Source organism: Gobio gobio (assembly GCF_949357685.1).
Source record: "Gobio gobio genome assembly, chromosome: 10".
NCBI classification, from domain to species: Eukaryota; Metazoa; Chordata; class Actinopteri; order Cypriniformes; family Gobionidae; genus Gobio; species Gobio gobio.
The window spans coordinates 8,461,532-8,483,152 of NC_137116.1; the positions used below are offsets into that span (position 1 = coordinate 8,461,532).

Genomic DNA, 21,621 nt, shown 5'->3' on the forward strand with positions numbered 1-21,621 from the left:
GGATTTATTAGTAATAAGTAGGGGTGAATTCAGGGTGATTGGGACACTTTTTGCCATTGACATGGCAAATCAACCTGAATTCACCCTGAATTCACCCTAATATAAGTAATTCAATACTTTTTAGAGAGAGTAATTAGTACAGTAATCTAATTACATGGTTGTAATTACAATATGTAATTAGTAGCTAGTAATTCATTACTTTTTTTAGAGTAACTTACCCAACACTGGTCACAATAATGCCTGATTTCACCAGTAATTTAGTGTAATAAATAAAGTTCATTATTTTACTGTAAATACGCTTTTTCAAGTGAATGAAATCACTGATAATACTATGATACATTTGCACAAACCATATTACAGCAATATACGATATAATTGTTCAATTGTAAAAACATGAAATAATGATTCAAAGCATTTCAAAAGTTGCAATTGTTTGCAATCGCTGTCATTTTTTGCTGTAATAGTTTGCAAACTCAGTCATTTTAAGCCTGAGAAAGTCCTGCTGGGATACTGTATAATACTGTTAACAGGAAGTGTAAATACAAACACACATCACACACATTATACCCACAGATTGAGCACACAGTTTTAACATTGCTCTTTCTCTCCAGAGGTTGGTTGCCATGAATATGCCACTGAACAGTGATGGAACGGTCATGTTTAACGCCACCCTGTTCGCTCTGGTCAGAACGGCTCTGAAAATCAAGACTGAAGGTAAAGCTTTCGTGATGGAGACGTTCACACGTCTGTGCTGGTGTGAATGTGTGCTCTTAGTCACGAGTGTGTGTCTCTCAGGCAATCTGGAACAAGCCAATGAGGAGTTACGAGCCGTCATCAAGAAGATCTGGAAGAGGACTAGCATGAAACTGCTGGACCAAGTGGTGCCACCTGCTGGAGGTCAAACACACACACACACACACACACACACGCACGTTTGTCATATTAGTACATACTATACAGTACAGTGTACTAAATATATTATATCATCTCAAAGACTCCTATTGTTTTTAGATCAGGTTAATCATATTTTATATCGCCTAACCTGACCCTGAACTCTAAAAATATCTCACAGAAATGTGCAAAACACTCAATTTAAATAGAAATATGATTCAGCTCATTTATAAGCTTTTATATCTAATGAGCTCTGGCTCACTAATTAGAGTTTAACAGGTTTCACTAGTAATAGTGTGCACACACACACACACACACACACGCACACGCTTACACATTCACTCCAACTCACGCTCACACATTCTCTCACACATACATACACACACACACACACACACACACACACACACACACACACTCTAGAGTTTAACAGGTTTCACTAGTAGTGTAAACACTCTTACATACACACACTCTCACACACACACACACACACACACACACACACACACACACACACACACACACACACACACACACACACACACACACACACACACACACACACACACATGTTGGTGCAACAGCATTATGAGGACTCTCCATAGGCGTAATGGTTTTTATACTGTATAAACCGTATATTCTATCCCCCTACACTGCCCCTGCCCCTAAACCTAACCCTCACAGGAGACATTCTGCATTTTTACATTTTTAATAAAACATTGTTTAATATGTTTTTAAAGCGATTTGATTTACGGGGACATTTGAAATGTCCTCATAAACCACCTTGATGTTGTAATACCAGTGTAATACCCATGTCATTATACAAATTTGTGTCCTCATAAATCACATAAACAAGCACACACACACACACACACAATGAATAAGAAACTACAGATTCTAAGGATTCTTAAGTCACTCAAACTAAAGTAGTTAAATTATGCTAACATTTATGGTTACCTTTGTGTAGTTATAGCTGTAATTGATTTCTGTATCACATCTATAATTGCTCTGTTGACCTCGGAACCCTCCCTTAAACCCGTCCTACTCCTAAGCTCAACCGTATCTCACCTCAACAGCAGCACAAGTGTTTGAATACAACATCAACACAATAAGCACATTGTACACACTAACATAAGGTGTACTTAATACTAAAATGTAGCTATACAAACAATATAGTTGTCTTATAGGTTATTGGCTGTGTGTGTGTGTGTGTTTAGATGATGAGATCACTGTTGGGAAGTTCTATGCCACTTTCCTGATACAAGACTACTTCAGGAAATTCAGGAAGCGTAAAGAGCAAGGACTTGTGGGAGGCCAGACACATCTCAACACCACCACCGCTCTACAGGTGAACATACTTCAAACATGATTTACTGAAGTGTGTAAAAGTGTGTAAAAACACTCGATTCTGCACAAACTTGCTGTACTAATGTGGCTTACTGAGTAGATCTCTTAGTTTATTGAACATACAGCAGAAGATTATTTAATGAATGATGATATACTGATATGAATGAGGCTTTTATTATTATTACCACAAATATTGAAAGTCTAATATTCGGCTTGTTGGAAGCTTGTTTCCACCACGCAATAAAAAAGGTAATTGTGACTTTTTATCTCACAATTTTTCTTGCAATTGCAAGAAATTTCCCCCCCAGACTTTATAACTCACAATCCTGAGAAAAAAAGTCATAATTGTGAGGTATAAAGTCCGAATTGTGAGATTAAAAAGTCACGATTACCTTTTTTTATAAAAAAAATTTTGTGGAAGAAACAAGCATCCATAAAAAGTGATTGCAATTATGCTACAAATAAAAGAGGCTGATGAGTAGGAAGTAAAAAGTGCTTTCTTTAAACTAATGGAAATACTCATTTTGACGTAATTCTGTAAAAGGTCTCCTGCATCATAATGTTAAATATGTATTTTATGTCTAAATATATATGTCTCTTCTGCAGGCTGGTCTGCGCACGCTTCATGATATCGGGCCTGAGATCCGTCGAGCCATATCATGTGATCTACAGGAAGAAGGCCTAGTCAACCTCCACGAGGAGGAAGAGATATACGGGGTACAGCGGTTCAGGCTTTATCAGTCACATCTAGATAGTATAGCTGCACGATTCATCGTTAAAAGATCACAATCTCGGTTCAAACACTCACGTGTACTTATTTATTATTATTAAACCTTTGATGAAATCACTCCGGAACATTCAAATCTGAGTTTGTGGAATTTTGCGATCAAATAGCGATTGTATCAATTACATCGTTACGCCAAGTGACTTAAAGGGCTAGTTCACCCAAAAATGAAAATTAGCCCATGATTTACTCACCCTTATGTCATCCTAGGTGTATATGACATTCTTCTTTCAGACGAATAAAATCAGAGTTACATTAAAAAAGTCCTGGCTAATCCAAACTTTATAATGGCAGTGACTGTTGCTCTGTTTTTGAAAACCAAAAAAATGCATCTGTCCGTCAAATAACGTGCTCCACACGGCTCCGGGGGGTTAATAAAGGCCTTCTGAAGCGAATCGATGCGTTTGTGTAAGAAAAATATCCATGTTTAAAACCCCCAGGGGGGCCCACACCAGGCATTAAAGGGTTAGTTCACCCAAAAATGAAAATTCTGTCATTAATTACTCACCCTCATGTCGTTCGACACCCGTAAGACCTCCGTTCATATTCGGAACACAAATGAAGATATTTTTGTTGAAAGCTGATGGCTGAGAAAGGCTTCAGATAGGCCTCCATTGGCATTCAGTACATTAATACTCCCAAGACCCATGAAAGGCACTTAAAACGTCGTTACAAAGTCCATCTCACCACAGTGACTCTACAATAATTTTACGATGCGACGACAATAGTTTTTGTGCGCAAAAAAAATCAAAATAACACCTTTATCCAACTTGTTCTTGTCTTCCGTGTGTGCCTCCACGACGCATGCGCGAGAATATGACGCAGATCCGGCGCTCGGACACATGACCCAGAAGGGATTTGTTTACAAGCAGAGGAAGACGCGCGTGTATCTAAGCTGTTGAATTTTACATTGATCGTGCTTTAGGTCTCGGCGTAGTTCTCAAAATGGGGCTTAAGTGTGCATTTCATGGAATCCCGAACACTGGCGCTATGTCATTTTCTTGCGCATGCGTCGTGGAGGCACACACGGAAGACAAGAACAAGTTGGATAAAGGTGTTATTTAGATTTTTTTTTTGCGCACAAAAACTATTGTCGTCGCTTCGTAAAATTATTGTAGAGCCACTGTGGTGAGATGGACTTTGTAACAACGTTTAAAGTGCCTTTTATGGGTCTTGGGAATATTAATGTACTGAATGCCAATGGAGGCCTATCTGAAGCCTTTCTCAGCCATCAGCTTTCAACAAAAATATCTTCATTTGTGTTCCGAATATGAACGGAGGTCTGACGGGTGTCGAACGACATGAGGGTCAGTAATTAATGACAGAATTTTCATTTTTGGGTGAACTAACCCTTTAAGACAGTAATGCGTGGTAATAAGTTTGCTTGTGCCATTCGTGTGCGTTAATGTTTGAAAATTAAGAGGCGGCGACACTATCAATCTGTTGCAGAGAAGAGGAAAATAGGGAAAAAGTGAACAAGATAAGAGTGTTGCATTTTAAAAAGATATTGTTAAAATGGCGTTTGTTGCATAATGTCTTATTGGTCCACAAGAACTTTGTGCCATGGTATCAGTGTCAAACTAATATGTTAATAATTCTAGATACCAAGGCGCTGTGTAATATCATTGCGCTGCTGAACCCATGGTACGCCAGCAAATATCCTTCATTATTACACAAGAATTAGAGTATAGTTCTAGCCATATCGGTCTAGAAAATCGCTACTTTTACACAATGTAACTACAGAAGAGTCAAGTTTTAAATAGGAAAAATATTGAAACTTTGGTCATTTTTTGAGTGAGATGCTAATGGTCTAATCAGATTCAATGATCTATGCTAAGCTATGCTAAAAGTGCTACCACCAGACCCAGATATCGGCTGAATGGATTCGAAAACGGTAAAACTCAACTGTTTAACTCTAGGGTAGTTGGAAAATGAGTTTATTTTCAAAAAAAGTGGAGTGTTCCTTTAAGATGTGCGGAGTAGTCCGCGGGCGCCACCTAGCTATGAAAAAGTTAATAATCATATTTTTCGCTCAAAATAGGTGTAATTTGAAAACTTAGAGTCTGTTTACTTTACAATGCATGTAAGCCAATTAGATGAACTCCTAAGTAGTGCTGAGTTATTTGCTGATACATTTTTTTGTATGAATTTATTTAAAAAAAATTGTATGCACTATCATCATAACATCATACAGATGTGTCATATGTCATTTGAAAGGTCTCATGGAGGAGAATACAACAAGCATAATTGTTTTGAGCTTTAGGCACAATTGTTCAAATTGTTGTGCGTGAATTTTGGGCATGTCACTCAGGAAACTACACCATTTTAAAAATGCTTTCAGGTGTCGAGGGCTAAACAAAAAGGCTGCTTTGGTATCAAATGTTGTAACTTTTGATTCGTTTATGCTATCACCACAAACTTTGATCCAGATGCAGTTCACATGTAGGGGAACTTCCCAAAAAAGAATCGTCCTCCTACCTTATTCCCTTTTCTGAGTTATTGAATGTCAAATAAGAAAGATATGTAAAAACCTTCCCTTGAGCACACTTTTTTTTGGTCTTTTTTTACTCTAAAAATGTCTTCAGGGCTTCAAGGCTAAAAGTGTCTATGCTGCGATCTTTACCTACTTCACATACTTTGAATTCAAACATTATTTTTCAAGGTTTTGGATTTTTAGAAGTAAATACTTCCTGTGAAAAGGATCAAGCCAGTGTATATAATTGTACAAATGAATTCATTAGATTTGATGGAAATCTAAGGGGAATGATGGCAATTGTTTTTGATCCTGTATTTGTTTGATCCTGACTCTGTTGTCTGTATTTGCAGAGGAATGGAGTTGTGTTTGGCAGTCTTGTCAATCATGTGAGTGGAGACCCGTACAGCAGCAGCGTTACCCAGCGTCCTCTGCAGCTGCCGCTCCCTCTGTGCTCCACGCAGAGTTACTGCCAGTCGATGTCAGACACCAAATCATCCAACTCAAATATCAACAATGCCAATGTGCCGACGACCCCTGCCTTCACCAACGGCTGGCACAGTCGCTGCCGTCAGCCCTCCCGGGGCCTGGTTTCCTCTCTGAGCTCCTACCTCAACCTCAAGAGTGATGGAGAACTGCAGCCCAGGACTCACTCCAGGAGGTGAGAGGTCACATGACCACTCAGATTACCACAGAACAACAAAAACAAACAAAAACTGGGCTTACAGTTGGTAAATATGAGTCAAACAGGCCATCTTCCCTGTTGACAAAACAGCATATGCTGGTTAGGTATGTTTTGAAGCATGGCAGCTGGTTTGAGCTGGTCCTAAGAAACTAGCTCCAGCTCAGGACCAACTAAGGACCAACATAAACCAGCTCAAACCAGCTGCCATGCTTCAAAACATACCTAACCAGCATATGCTGTTTTGTCAACAGGGTTTGCTGTTTATACTTCAAAATATCACTGAAAGATCAGTGGCTGTACAACAATAGAGTCAGCCAGCAATCTTGGGGTCGTATTCAGCGACTGTGATCAGGGTTCCCACACCTTGGTTAACTTCAAATTCAATGACCTTTCAATGACTTTCCAGGTCCAATACCCTCAAATTCAAGGACTTAATGTGGGGACACATTTCAAGTGAGAGCAAGGTTACATTGTGTTACCTTGTAAGATACATTGTTACATGTAAAAAAAGCTTTTTTTTTTTTGTTAAGCTTATTCAACAGCATTTCTAGCAATGTCGTTTTTACAAAATAATAATAATTAATAATAATCTTTACAAACCCATATCTTGGTTAGTGACGCACACAATGTAAGTGGATGGGATTACATTTTGAAACGTTAGCCATCAAACACTAAATTGGACTAGATCCAAAAGCAACCGTATGTACACGAGGTCTGAGACCACATTCCTACTTAAGTGGACCAAAAAGGGACCTGAGTCCTCTTTCAGAGACAGGGACAGTGTGAAAGTGAAGAGAACTGGGTCCTTTTTCATTCAGTTCACCTCTTGGTCCACCTAAAGGAGTCTGGATTCGGTTCTTTTAAAGAGGACCCAAGTGTAAAAACATCCTAAAAGGCCACCCGCTGTTTGAATGCAATGCATTGATCTAGTTCATTTCTATAACTATGGTGTACTGACAATATAGTTTTATAAGTAGTGTACTTAGAAATCTATTAAATACTAATGGATAATTAAATGTTTATTTAACTGGCAATAAGTTCCCAGACATGATTAAATACATTGATCAGGCATAACATTATGACAGGTGAAGTGAATAACACTGATTATCTCTTCATCACAGTGAACCTTTACAACCTTTAGTGAACATTTGGTCCTCAAAGTTGATGTGTTAGAAGCAGGAAACATGGGCAAGCGTAAGGATTTGAGCAAGTTTGACAAGGGCCAAATTGTGATGGCTAGACGACTGGGTCAGAGCATCTCCAAAACTGCAGCTCTTGTGGGGTGTTCCCGGTCTGCAGTGGTCAGTGTCTATCAAAAGTGCTCCAAGGAAGGAACAGTGGTGAACCGGCGACAGGGTCATGGGCGGCCAAGGCTCATTGATGCACGTGGGGAGCAAAGGCTGCCCCGTGTGGTCCGATCAAACAGACGAGCTATTGTAGCTCAAATTGCTCAAGAAGTTAATGCTGGTTCTGATAGAAAGGTGTCAGAATACCTGGGGTATCACAGTTTGCTGCATCGTTGCAGACCAGTCAGGATGCCCATGCTGACCCCTGTCCACTGCCGAAAGTGCCAAGAGTGGGCCCGTGAGCATCAGAACTGGACCACGGAGCAATGGAAGAAGGTGGCCTGGTCTGATGAATCACGTTCATCGGGTGTGTGCGCGTCGCTTACCTTGGTTCAGGAACACAACAACGAGTTTGAGGTGTTGACTTGGCCTCCAAATTCCCCAGATCTCAATCCAATCGAGCATCTGTGGGATGTGCTGAACAAACAAATCCAATCCATGGAGGCCCCACCTTGCAATTTAAAGGACTTAAAGGATCTGCTGCTAACATCTTGGTGCCAGATACCACAGCACACCTTCAGGGGTCTAGTGGAGTCCATGCCTCAACGGGTCAGGGCTGTTTTGGCAGGAAAAAGGGGACCAAAACAATATTAGGTCATAAAGTCATGCCTGATCGGTGTATATTGCTGTCCATTTAAAATGAAGTCAGATATCACTCATACTTTGTATGTCCTCATTCATCAACGTTTCTAAAATGCATTAGCAGTTTCTGGCTCTGTAATGGGATTAAATCAAAGTGCAAGAAAAGCGACTGTAGATATGATGGTGTGGTGCAGTTATATTGGCTACCCAGACAGCAACAGCTGTACCCAGACAGCCCAGAGCTGAGCCACATCTGGTACATGTGGATTCCATGCATACCAGATGTGGGCCAGACACTGTTGCTGTCTGGGTAGTGGTTTGTGCACTAATGTTTTGATGCTCCAATGTCTTGCAGGCCTTGCTCTAGTGCTGTCGGATATCCGACTATCCACGTGCAAAACCCCAGTCATGGTGACGTCAGTGATGACGACAGGAACTCCGTTACGGAGTATTACAGCGGAGACGAGTTTCACGAGGATGACGCCATGCTGGCTAGAGACAGGTATCGCTAGGAGACTCTTTAGAAACTGTATATCCATAATATCAAAATATCTTTATCTTCACTTTGTTTCCCTCGCAAGGTCGTACAAAGACTTTCAGGACACTCTGAGTGACTGTGCTGCAGTTAGACAGCAGGATGTGTGCGAATGCGTCTGTGACGATGATGAGCAGCTCATATCCCAGAGGTCATCAAAACGACTCCTGCTGTCCCCAGCTCAACGTGAGATATTAATCATAAATAATAGACAGAATCGCACTGAGCGGCTTCCAAACTGCTTTTAATTGAGAGCTGGCATTCGTTTGGGAATAAACATGAGGCTGAGGCTCCTTAACAAGCTGTTAAGGTCAATGCGGTTATATCTGTTTTTTATCGCTTCGCTTTCTCCTCAGATTCTGGTGTTTTTGTTAACTCCTCCTATCATAGAGAGGAAATATGAAAAAATAGTGCAGCACTGGCCCAACAATGAAGATGAAATGCACTTTTAACCTTCTGGAAAAATATGTTTAACTGATATTTATATGTTTTATGAATCATTTTCGAAGGCTAACAGGAAAGCTAGGTAACTACATTTATTAAATGAATTCACAATATGCACACAATCATTACTAATCTTATTCGCGCTCAGCCTCAGCAGCTTCTGTGTGAACGTAAAGGCCGCCTACTCTGATTTGATTGTTTTTCTCAAATATTTTGACATTGACGAGGGGTGACAGACCAATGAGGCTCAGATCAACGCACACACCTCTGCTTCTGACTTGCGCTCTGTTCGCCGCAACAGAGGATTGAAGAATGCGCTGATTAACGCAAATTAAAAAACGTGACGAAGCCGAAGCCTCCCGCCAGTTTCATATGTTTGAAAGGTTAATCAAAAAATGTTTAGGGGGCTGGACAGAATTTTAGGGGGGCTGAAGGGCCTAGTGACGCCCATGGTGCTTGCTATGTGACATGATTCAAAAACGTTAAATGGTCCGGAAAAAATAGTCACACTTGTGTTCCTCATGGTCAAAAATGAGCGCATTGGAAATTAATGGGAAACAAATTTCCTATTGGAAGCGTTTGGTACTGCGACCAAACAAAATCTGACTGAATGCTCATTTTTTGAGATATCAACCTCAAATGGGGAACTTGTTTAGGCTTGTGGCTGTTATTTTCTCACAGTTTTAGATGAAACCTGTTTTGGAAAATATACATTTCATGTAAAAATTGAGAATAGTATTTTTGTGCAGTTTAACAATAAACTTCTATAACTGTTTTTTGTACTTTTTTCACTTCTGCAATAATCTGCCATGTGTCTTCTTTAAAAAGAGACCAAACTTCAGTCTGTTTCTCCAAAGTATTCAAGATTTATGGGCTTTTAAGTGGGAAATTAAATTTTCAGGTTGATCTTAATTATTCGATAAATATAATTTAGAACTATAAAAGCTTCTAAAAATACAAAATATTAAATAAAAACATTATTGAACTAAAATATAGTACATTCATTTAATTTAAATAAAATTTTTGACTGTTTTTCATTGTGATGCAGACAGTGACGTAATTAAATTTCCCCCAAATGGTCATTTTTTGGCAAAACTCACATTTTGTTTTTGAAGCTACTTTATATACACAAAAAGTCATACTAAATTTACAGTAAAAAATGCCAAATGTGGTTGCCAGAAATTCCCTGTCACAATGGGTCTCATTCACAAAGCATGCGTACAAAGGTTTTCATGAACAAATCATGATTCACCAATAACTTTTGTATTAAAATGTAGGAACAACTGAAACCACAGAGAATCATACTCTGTGTCGCTTTATAATCATGTTAAGATGAAACTGTATACATAGATATTTTATTTGAAATATATTTCATCATATACAGTGAAAGAGTAAGAAAATCTACTTTATAGCTTGAGGTTTTCTCCGTATATTAGGTAGGTTTTTTCATGTGTGTATAAATACAAAATAATCCATGCAATTATTAGTGAATGAGACCCAATGTTCTCACTATTACAGGATGCCTGTATATTTAGAGAGGTATATCAGCGGATAAACAGATATAAATTTGTTTGTTAAAATTCTAATTTAGAGAATTTTGAACTTCATGTTCAATGTTCAAGTTTAGACTTCATGCAAAGACTTGCAACACACTGTAAAATATTATATGACAAAATATGTTTTACATTGCTGTTACTCATCAAAATAAGTTAAGCAATTTTCAACTTTTTTCTATAAGTTATACAAGATCTAAGTTTAATTTAATTTAAGTTGATCATATTAATTTAAGGCAACAACTTTTTTTTACAATGTAGCTAAAATCTTTGTTTATTCCTCCATTGTCATAAATTTGCATATATTGATGCATGTGCATTCTTTCATACAGCCTCTCACAAGCCCGCTTTCCATTTCGAGTGTCTGCGCAAACAGAGCAGTCAAGATGAGATTCCCCTGCGCCCCGCGGGTCTACCGTCACAGCATCAGGTGATCATCGCAAAACCAGACATCACATAACTAGCATATGGACTATCTCAAGCATCACCGCCCTACTGTCACCAACATAATAGATTAAAGGGTTAGTTCATCCAAAAAGCTTAATTCTGTCATTAATGTTCCAAACCCGTTAGACCTTTGTTCATCTTCAGAAAACAAATGAAGATATTTTTGATGAAATAGGAGAGCTCTCTGACCCCTCCATAGACAGCAACACAACGACCACTTTCAAGCCCAGAAAGGAAGTAAAGACATTGTTAAAATAGTCCATGTGACTCCAGGAATTGAACCTTAATGTTATGAAGCCAGGATAATACATTTTGTGCAAACAAACAGAAAAACTACTTTATTCAACAATTTCTTCTCGTCTGTGTCAGTCACCTATAGCCTGGATGCCAGCCGAACTTAGCTACTCCAATTGCTACTTAAAACTAGCCACAAACAAGCCCAATAGCTTTCCGGGGGGGTTCTCTGGAAAAAAATGGCATTTGGGGGGTAAAATATGTGTTATTTTGGCAGGGCTGCCTGCTAAAATTCGCATTCCTGGGTCTGTATATCACATAATTGGGGTCGCTTCAACCCGTGGACATGGCAACACAGTGCAGTTGAGTTCTGTTGAAATTTTACAACTAACTTTATGCGTTGCTCCGTTGCTCTGATTGGTTGTAGGTCTATCCAATTGAGGTCTTTCCTGGTTCGGTTGAAACACGCCCCATAATCACAGCCCAACGGAGCAGTATCAGACTCATATTCTGATTAGAATTGAGTATGACGACGTCAGGCTAAGTCACCTACGCAGTTTACATTGGTCAGCTCCTGCGTCAGCGTCACACACATGCGTCACATGATCAGCTTCGGCCAATGGTGAGCCGGCGTTCTGGTGTGGCGCTGACGTAACTCGGAAGCGCTGGACTGTATTTACTACGTCAACAGCGTAAGAGACGTACACAGAAGAGAAGAGATTGTTGAATAAAGTTGTTATTTTTGTTTAGTTTTTTGCCCACAAAAAGTATTCTTGTCGCTTCATAACATTAAAGTGAATTATTTAAGTGAGTTTGTCATTGTACCGTTTTGTTGTTGTGTTTTTCATTAAGAATAATAGGCTAATGAACCCACAATTCAAGCAATCCGCCCTAATTTTAAACCGAAACTAAAATGAGCACGGCCGCACAGGCATTCATTCACGGCCTCACAGTAATTCACGGTGCATGTCCAGTCTGCCGCGTTTTCAGTTCATGCCTATGGAAGCTTAACTTTCATAGGAATTCATTGAGAACACTCGCTTTGCTCCGACCGCTCCGTTATGAGTGCCCGTGCGCATTTTACTTTCTGTGAGTGAGATGCCACCCCTATGGACGGATTGAAAACATGCAGAACTAACTCCTACTACTGGCTGTAGTCTCTAGCCTCTAGTCAAAAAAAGCCTCCGATGACGCTAAATGACGATTTTTGCGTCATCTGAGGTTTTTTTCCAGACAAAAAATACATAAATCTCTTGTCTCAGGGGGATATGAGGGAGGGAAGCACAGTCATTCGAATTTACTACCGGGTTTCTACTGATACAAAGCTTAATACTAATCGCTGAAGTAACCCTTTAAGGTTGAACCACTGGAGTCACATGGACTATTTTAATGATGTCTTTACTTCCTTTCTGGGCTTGAAAGTGGTCGTTGTGTTGCTGTCTATGGAGGGGTCAGAGAGCTTTCGGGTTTCATCAGAAATATCTTCATTTGTGTTCTGAAGATGAACGAAGGTCTTGCGGGTTTGGAACGACATGAGGGAGAGGAATTAATGACAGAATTTACATTTTTGGGTGAACTAACCCTTGAAGAACAATAGTAGTAGTGTCTGAAAAATACTTTGGTCACTTTTACAAATCTCATCAGTCTATGTGAGGTAAACTGGGGATCATTTATCATTGCTTCGGCACAAAATGCATTCAGTGATATTGTTCAAATTATATGAATTTTTTCCTCACTCAAAGACAAACTCCGGTAAAACTCAGATGTACGTTAAGTGTTGAAAATGGAGGGTTGCTCTCTCACAGCAGCTTCATTTGATCTCGTGGTTCCACAGGTGAAGATGGCGACCGGACAAGAATCGAGTCGAGCGCGGCTCTCTCCGACCCGCTCCATCCGCTCATGGGTCACGCCTCCGGCCACGCCTCCACCCTACACCCCTCTGATTCAGACCACGCCCAGCGCCAGCAGCACTCCGGGATTGGTTCACAGGGGCTTCTGGAATTCCCAGCAAGGCTCTGATTGGTCAACACGCGCCCCCGCGCTCTTGAAGGTTCCGCCGCGGTTAAGCGGCCATCACCTGCAGCAGCGGAGCAGCGCTCACAGCCTGGTGGAAGCGGTGAGTGGCGACATTACTCATTGGTTGTTCCTGTCTGTCTTAAATGTCCACACCTGCTCCTGGAGGGCCAAAGTTCAGCTCCAAGCTGCCCCAAAACAACTGAACTGGGAGTTCTAGTAAACCTGAAGATCTTGATTATCTGGTTGAGGCGTGTTACACTGATCTGGATATATTTGGAAATGCTGTTTTCATTTCTAAACTCTCTCACACTAGAGGTTTCTGAAATGTCGGAAAGTGATTAAATCATATTACTGCTCATGCATACAATGTAAAAAAGGCTCACTGAGATGATACAGAGAGATCAGACATAATAAAGCCACAATCATTTTATTAGCAATGCGTTCGGGTCGCACTTGACACGGGACAGCAATTGCGAGTACATTTTCTGTCATCTTTGCAGGATTGTAATATGAAGATTGCACAAAGTAACATTTATCTTTAGCAACACAATGAAAATGAATAGGCACAGCAATGCGGGTATGAACACAAATATTAGGGCTGAGAATCTTTTGGTACCTTACGATTCGATTCAAGTCGATTCTTGAGGTCACTATTCAATTAAAAAAATTCTATTCGATTTATGCATAGATTTGATTGTTTTGTGTAACGTTTCTTATTTGGCTGTGGTAGACAGTTTAATAGGTCTACATGAAAAAATCTCACTGAATTAAATCTTGAAATATGTTTAGTTTTTTTATTGACTGTCAGTCTTCTGTAATAAAGCAAGTCAGACAAAGAGAAAAACTACTTAGTGCATAAATACATTTCCTTGACACAAAATAAATTATTTTGAAAATATAAAACTGGTTAATAAAATGAAAATAAATACACAATACAATTACAAAAAAACTAATTAAATACATTTTCTGGTACCGTAGCCTAGTTTTATTTAAAGTGCCCCTATTATGGATTTTTGAAACTTACCTTTCATATAGTGTGTAACATAACTCTAAGTGAATGAAAACTTATTGTCTTTGAAAGTTATTGTCTCTCAAAAGTAAGAGTCGACTCTGAGTCAATTAAACGAATCGTTTTAAAAACGAATCCCAAGTCGTTTTGTTGTGACGTCAAGACGAAACATTAGCATATTGCCCGCATTTTCAGCCTCTCTTGGCATTTTGATACAGTTCCCACTTGTGCATCTAAATAAATTAAGCAATTAATTTGTCTGTGAAGTGTTACACCGCGTCCTAACTACACAAATAAATCAAAAACCACAGCCAATCAGAACAGCATGTGGACGGGCTCTCGCAGCAAGTGTACAGCACCAGAGATTCATCTTGACGGCACTCGCAAGGAAATGGATAAGTACATAATAAAATTCACAAATATTACGCCATATAAACATTACTAAAAATAGCATTCACTAAAACAATTTTTTGCATAGAATATACTTGTTTGTTCACAGTTTTAACGTTCTTGTTTCCATTTGTTTAATTCCAAGATCTGCGGTGAATTATTCATTGTTGCTTTTAGTATGACTACGTTACAAAGCTGGAAGCACTAAATTATATTCAAAGTGACATTACATGCTTTTAACATTAAATAAAGCACATAAACATTACCTGAGATTATGTTTTGTGTTGCGACATCGCAGAAATAGAAACTAGAATAGAAATAGTTTCTAAAATAGAATCATCGTGTGTCGCTGGTTAGGACAAAAACTCGAATTAACATAAATAAACACGGGACAAAAGATGCCTTTTATCCCGTGTCGTGTCCGGCGTTGCTTCGCTTGTAGTTAGGACTACGGCTGTGCGATATTGAAGAAAAATGCGATATGCGATATCCTTGTTAAATAATGCGATATTTGATTTGCGATACGATATTACTTTAAGTGTGTAAAATCTATTTCTTTCCCCAACTGATAACTTTCACTTAAAGCATAACCGACAGTGTTTACATGAATACTCATCAAGACAGCAATTTTGACATAACTGTGTGTGTATTTGACAGTTTGAGTGTGTAACAAGACACTAAAAAAAGAACGGCTTGTACGCACGTTTCGGTGTGTTGTGTGTCAGACAGCAGAGGAGTTGTTTTTCGCAAGTTATTGTGTTTAATAACTCTTTTTAACGTCAAGCAAGTCACATAAGTAACAGCCGTGTGCCCAGTCTATTCTCTGTTATATGCGTCAACCTAAAACGTACACTTTTCACAATGTTGAAGTAGCCTATTAAAATCATTCAGATATTGCGTGCCCTTGCGATATGCATATTGCGATATGTACATTTGCGATATTTCGATAATTTCGATATATTGCGCAGCCCTAGTTAGGACACTGTGAATGATTGAACGACAATGCCGCTGTGAATGAATGCCGTGAATGTTGTTTAAAAATGGCAATCTCACTTAAATAGGCGCTTTTACATTTCGCTTTGAAACCAAATTTTCCGCGATCATCTGGTCTGTCAGCTGAAATTTGACTCCTGCTGCTGGTCTGTGCGGCGACTCTCATTCCGCACATGCTGTATTAGCCAGACACGTGTCTGTTCTCTAAATGAACTAAATGATTTTATTACTATAAAAATCAAAACGACGGTGGGGTGAGCAAGTGATGTAACCGGTGGGAGTGGCCTCAAAGGGCAGCGAAGCAAGTGCATTCTGGGAGTTGTTGTCTTTCATCCATATGACCCAAAAATAAATGTTCTGTCTTTTCTCAGTCTAGAAGGCACCAACTTCTAAAATAATTTCACATTTCTACTGCATAAATGACCCAATTTAAATACACATGCATCTTACACAAGTACCCCTTTAAGGGAATTTGGCCTTTGTGTTTCCTCATATTTATACTCTTGTGGAACATAGCTAGACAATTTCATGCTCATAGTCACCCTGGTGTGCTAAAAAATAAAAAATGAATGGGAATATACTTCAGAGATATTTTACTCATAAAGAATTTTAGGGGTGCCATTAATTGAGGCCAACGTGTTTTGGAGGAAAACATTTATTTCATAATGTAATTTTTCAATTCTTTTACTTCAATGAAAGGTTAGATTTTGGTGAATTGTTTTAATGAAAGGATAAACAATGCAGATTTATTTTTACAGGCATCGTTGATCATATTTGCCAAGGAGGCTAATCATTCTGACCTCGACTGTATGTAACTACACTGACAAAAATGATGCTTTTTTTTTACCCTTTTTGGACATTTAAGAGCAAATAAATGAATATTGGTCTACACATCAAATATATGAGTGTAAAATATTGACATGCTGTATATCTTTTACGCTATGTCATACAGCCCAGCAAGTAAAACTTGCCTTCATTGTTGAATATTGACAAGAAGGACTTCATGGAATTAATGTCCATTTATTTGTATTATTTTGTCTGTTGCTTGTTCTGATAGTAATTATTAGTTTTCTTATTTTTCATTTCATGATCCTGAGCAGATCTTGGGCTTTGCACATAGTTATAATTTAATCTACACTCACCTTAAGGATTATTAGGAACACCATACTAATACTGTGTTTGACCCCCTTTCGCCTTCAGAACTGCCTTAATTCTACGTGGCATTGATTCAACAAGGTGCTGAAAGTATTCTTTAGAAATGTTGGCCCATATTGATAGGATCGCATCTTGCAGTTTCTGGAGATTTGTGGGATGCACATCCAGGGCACGAAGCTCCTGTTCCACCACATCCCAAAGATGCTCTATTGGGTTGAGATCTGGTGACTGTGCGGGCCATTTTAGTACAGTGAACTCATTGTCATGTTCAAGAAACCAATTTGAAATGATTCAAGCTTTGTGACATGGTGCATTATCCTGCTGGAAGTAGCCATCAGAGGATGGGTACATGGTGGTCATAAAGGGATGGACATGGTCAGAAACAATGCTCAGGTAGGCCGTGGCATTTAAACAATGCCCAATTGGCACTAAGGGGCCTAAAGTGTGCCAAGAAAACATCCCCCACACCATTACACCACCACCACCAGCCTGCACAGTGGTAACAAGGCATGATGGATCCATGTTCTCATTCTGTTTACGCCAAATTCTGACTCTACCATCTGAATGTCTCAACAGAAATCGAGACTCATCAGACCAGGCAACATTTTTCCAGTCTTCAACTGTCCAATTTTGGTGAGCTCGTGCAAATTGTAGCCTCTTTTTCCTATTTGTAGTGGAGATGAGTGGTACCCGGAGGGGTCTTCTGCTGTTGTAGTCCATCCACCTCAACGTTGTGCGTGTTGTGGCTTCACAAATGCTTTGCGGTTGTAACGAGTGGTTATTTCAGTTAAAGTTGCTCTTCTATCAGCTTGAATCAGTCGGCCCATTCTCCTCTGACCTCTAGCATCAACAAGGCATTTTCGCCCACAGGACTGCCGCATACGGGATGTTTTTCCCTTTTCACACCATTCTTTTTTTAAACCCTAGAAATGGTTGTGCGTGAAAATCCCAGTAACTGAGCAGATTGTGAAATACTCAGACCGGCCCGTCTGGCACCAACAACCATACCACGCTCAAAATTGCTTAAATCCCCTTTCTTTCCCATTCTGACATTCAGTTTGGAGTTCAGGAGATTGTCTTGACCAGGACCACACCCCTAAATGCATTGAAGCAACTGCCATGTGATTGGTTGATTAGATAATTGCATTAATGAGAAATTGAACAGGTGTTCCTAATAATCCTTTAGGTGAGTGTATATTAAGTTATACTCCTTCGCACATATCAATACTTGCCGTACTAACGTGATGCCTTTTGTTGTAGGTGATGATATCTGGGGGATTGGGCAAATATGCGAAGGATCCAAAGTTTGTGACGGTGACAAAACACGAGATTGCAGATGCTTGTGAAATGACTATTGATGAGATGGAAAGTGCTGCTAGCAACCTACTGAACGTCACGCTAGGCCACGGACCGGAGGCGGAAGAGACAGGCTTGTGTCAGAGCAATGTCCGTGACTACAGCGACGAGGAGACGGACACAAGCAGCAAACACGAGGAGGATCTCACAGACGAAATGATCTACGTCTCAGTATTATAGTAAAGAACTCAAAATGCCCCAACAAAACTAAATCATGTAGAAAAAATGTATGAATGAGGTAATCGTGCCTTTAAACAGGAGTGTCTGATGACTTTTGTGGACAGATCGCTTTACGCTTAGATCTTTTTATTTAGATAGCAAACCTTGTCTTGGGAAATTTCCAGCAAGATCCAAATGTGATGACATTAACATTACCAGCCCAAGTGTTTTCCTCTGAATCTATGCATGGAATGGACAGTGGCTCTTCAACCTTTGAAGATCTCTAACCAACTGACCAGCTGAAGTCCACCTGGTCAAAGCTACTGAACAGAGCCATTCGGGAGACGTTCACCATTCCAGTCAAGAATTGAACTCGCATATATGAAGCAATAACAACGGTAAAAGCTTCACAGCAATACCTCCTGGTTGGATAATTGAACTGTATTCCAAGTCTTTCAAATTAAAGTCATTATTGACCGAATGGCTCCCACTTTCAAATGTGGTGGGTGCGTCAAGGTCAGTTGCGTTTGGCGTTATTGACGTCAAATCTTCCGCAACATCTTTATAAGGCTCGTTTCCTCTCACAAAGATGTCGTCTCATTTGGAATATAGTGCACAAGTTGTATGGATTATGGAAATCTGAACTTCTCACTTGTGTATAATGGAGGAGAAAAAAATAACGGGTTTGAAAACAAGGTGAGAAAATATTTTTTGGGTAATCTTTAGGTTTTGAAATACTATGTTCTTTTCACTAAATCTTCAGTGTTTAGTTTGATGATTTATTAAAAAAAATCAAACATCAGAAGGACAGCGTCTCTGGAAAATGACTCTTGACTTGAGGAAATCATTCCTCCTGTAGTTCCAGCTTTAGAAGTGCTGAGATGTTTTACACACTTCACAAATCAACCCAAATATTTTCAGACAAGACCAAAAAAGTCAGTGATGGTCTCAATTGGCACGAACGTGTCATATTTCTCTACACACGAGAACAGGAATTTATAGAATATTGCAGTATTATTTATTATTATAAATGATTTATTCTAATAACTTCCCCTCCCTCTCTCTCATCTCTTCTCTTCTCTGATGACGAGGGCGGGGCAACCTGTCACTCACATGAGATCCACCAATAGCAAACCACAACCATTCAATCAATTCCCCACAGACAAAATCAAGCCCCGCCCTACTGCCCTGGTTCCAGAAGGGTTCCTGAAGGGAACTTATGTTTGCTGAGGAAGTATAAATGTAAATGTAAATGATCCATAGACTCACATGGTCACATGCTGCAATAAAAATAAAAATGGAAGATGCCACTTTTAGAACAGGGTTTTAGTGGTGAGCTTTGAATATGATATAAAATATTTCATGACACCGGCCTGTTGAGTAAATATCACTGTAAAATGCACAAACTAAGGCATTAAAATATTCACAAAAAAACAAAGGTCAAAACAATGATTTCAAGTAGTTATACGTCACAGTATGGTTATTTAAAAGGGGTGGTTGATTGTGATTTGACTTGTTTAACTTTAGTCAGTGTGTAATGTTGCTGTTTGAGCATAAACAACATCTGCAAAGTTATGATGCTCAAAGTTCGAAGCAAAGCGAGATATTTACTTTTACAGAAACTGCTTTTTAAGGACTACAACAAACGGCTGGTAGGGACCACAACGAGCTTCTTCACGGGTTAATAGTGACATCACTAACCCTAACATTAACTGCGCCCCGGGAACATGTTGAGAAGAGGAAGAGTTGTTGTAGTTTGTTGTTGTAGCACATTTAGGAGTCCCTCAAGCTGTCATCCGTCTTTCACATTTATTACAATACAGTACGAACACAAATGCAATAGCATGTCATAAAGCAAGATGACAACACAAGTTATAACCGTAATTAAACTAAACTATCCCTGTTTTCTCTTCATGCAGCAGATATTCTCTGACTCTGTGCATCTCACAACAGTTCCCACACCAGCCATCTATAGATTATCATGACAGAACATGCTAATCAACGACTTGAAGATAGTTAACTCATAAACTCATCAACTAACCATTCAGAAACATCCTGTCTCATTCTACATGTTGTCACTTCTTCTTGAGTCTCTCCATCATTGTCCGACTCCGGTTTGATCATAAAAGGCTGAACAGTTTCTGATATTTACAGTGTTTGTCTGCGTGAGGTACAGGGTTGCCAGGTTTTCACAACAAAACCCGCCCGACTGCTACTCAAAACTAGCCCAAAACAAGCCCAATCGCATTTAGGAGATAAAATGTGTTTTTTTGGCATGGTTGCCTGCTAAAATTTGCATTTCCGGGGCTAAATATCACATAATTGGGGTCGCTTTAACCCGCAGACATGAAAAACAGCCCGCAGCAACAGTGTTGAAGAAGTCCAATTCCACGGGAAAACCGCGGACTTGGTAACACTGGTGAATTAATCGGAGCTGCTAACACAAGCTCTTGAAGCTCCACCCTGAAAGGGGCGGGGAGCAGCAGCTCATTTGCATTTAAAGGGACACAAAAACTGTGTTTTTGCTCACCCTCAAAAAGTGACAATTTTAACATACTATAAAAATTATCTGTAGGAATTTTGAGCTAAAACTTCACACTTATTTTACATATTGTAAAAAGGGGCATTATACGACCAATTTAAGTGGACCTCAGGCAATCAAACAGATCTTACAACGGGCTTTACACAGTGGAAACGTCCCAAAGCTGTTGCTACTTTATCCTGAGCAAATCTCACTGTAGTCTGAACAAACTCAGACACATTTATAAAATGTTGCATAGAGACCATCCTACATTTGATCTTACGATCATTTGTGTGATTCAGATACATATGCACAAAAAACGTGTATGCTTCTCTTCCAGATGTAAAATAAATCGCAAATGATCTTGAAATGACATGTAGCTGAATGGTTTCAGATCCCCACTTTGTAAAGTCATTAAGATATAAAAGAACACCAGTCGACGGCCAAATGCTTTACTTGAGAATAGCAAACGGCAAGAAATGCTTAGATTTCCAAATACCTGTAGTTCTCCGACTTTGCCACAGGATATTCGAGGCTAAGTGTATCCCATCATGCATTAGGTTTGGGAAGTCACATGCCCCAAAATGGCAGGATGTGGAGGAAAACATTCCGCTGTTAGTTAGTTTAATTAGATATTAGGCTACATGTAATTTGGTAGTAAATCAAAGTGCTGCACATTTTATTGTGCAAAAGTATGAGTA

At 39.4% G+C, this 21,621-nt stretch overlaps 1 protein-coding gene across 2 annotated transcripts in view; it reads left to right on the top strand.

The window, feature by feature from the left end:
• cacna1db (calcium channel, voltage-dependent, L type, alpha 1D subunit, b) overlaps positions 1-19,208 on the top strand; it is a 96,683-nt gene extending 77,475 nt beyond the window's left edge. For both annotated transcript variants that reach the window (XM_079826910.1, XM_079826911.1), the window contains 10 exons: positions 612-714; positions 796-897; positions 2,109-2,239; positions 2,845-2,955; positions 5,849-6,156; positions 8,464-8,610; positions 8,690-8,829; positions 10,973-11,070; positions 13,156-13,437; positions 18,145-19,208. In XM_079826910.1, the coding sequence (XP_079683036.1) occupies positions 612-714; positions 796-897; positions 2,109-2,239; positions 2,845-2,955; positions 5,849-6,156; positions 8,464-8,610; positions 8,690-8,829; positions 10,973-11,070; positions 13,156-13,437; positions 18,145-18,420 (1,698 nt within the window). In that variant the 3' untranslated portion in view covers positions 18,421-19,208. The remainder of the gene's footprint in view (positions 1-611; positions 715-795; positions 898-2,108; positions 2,240-2,844; positions 2,956-5,848; positions 6,157-8,463; positions 8,611-8,689; positions 8,830-10,972; positions 11,071-13,155; positions 13,438-18,144) is intronic.
• The last annotated feature ends 2,413 nt before the right edge of the window (positions 19,209-21,621 follow it).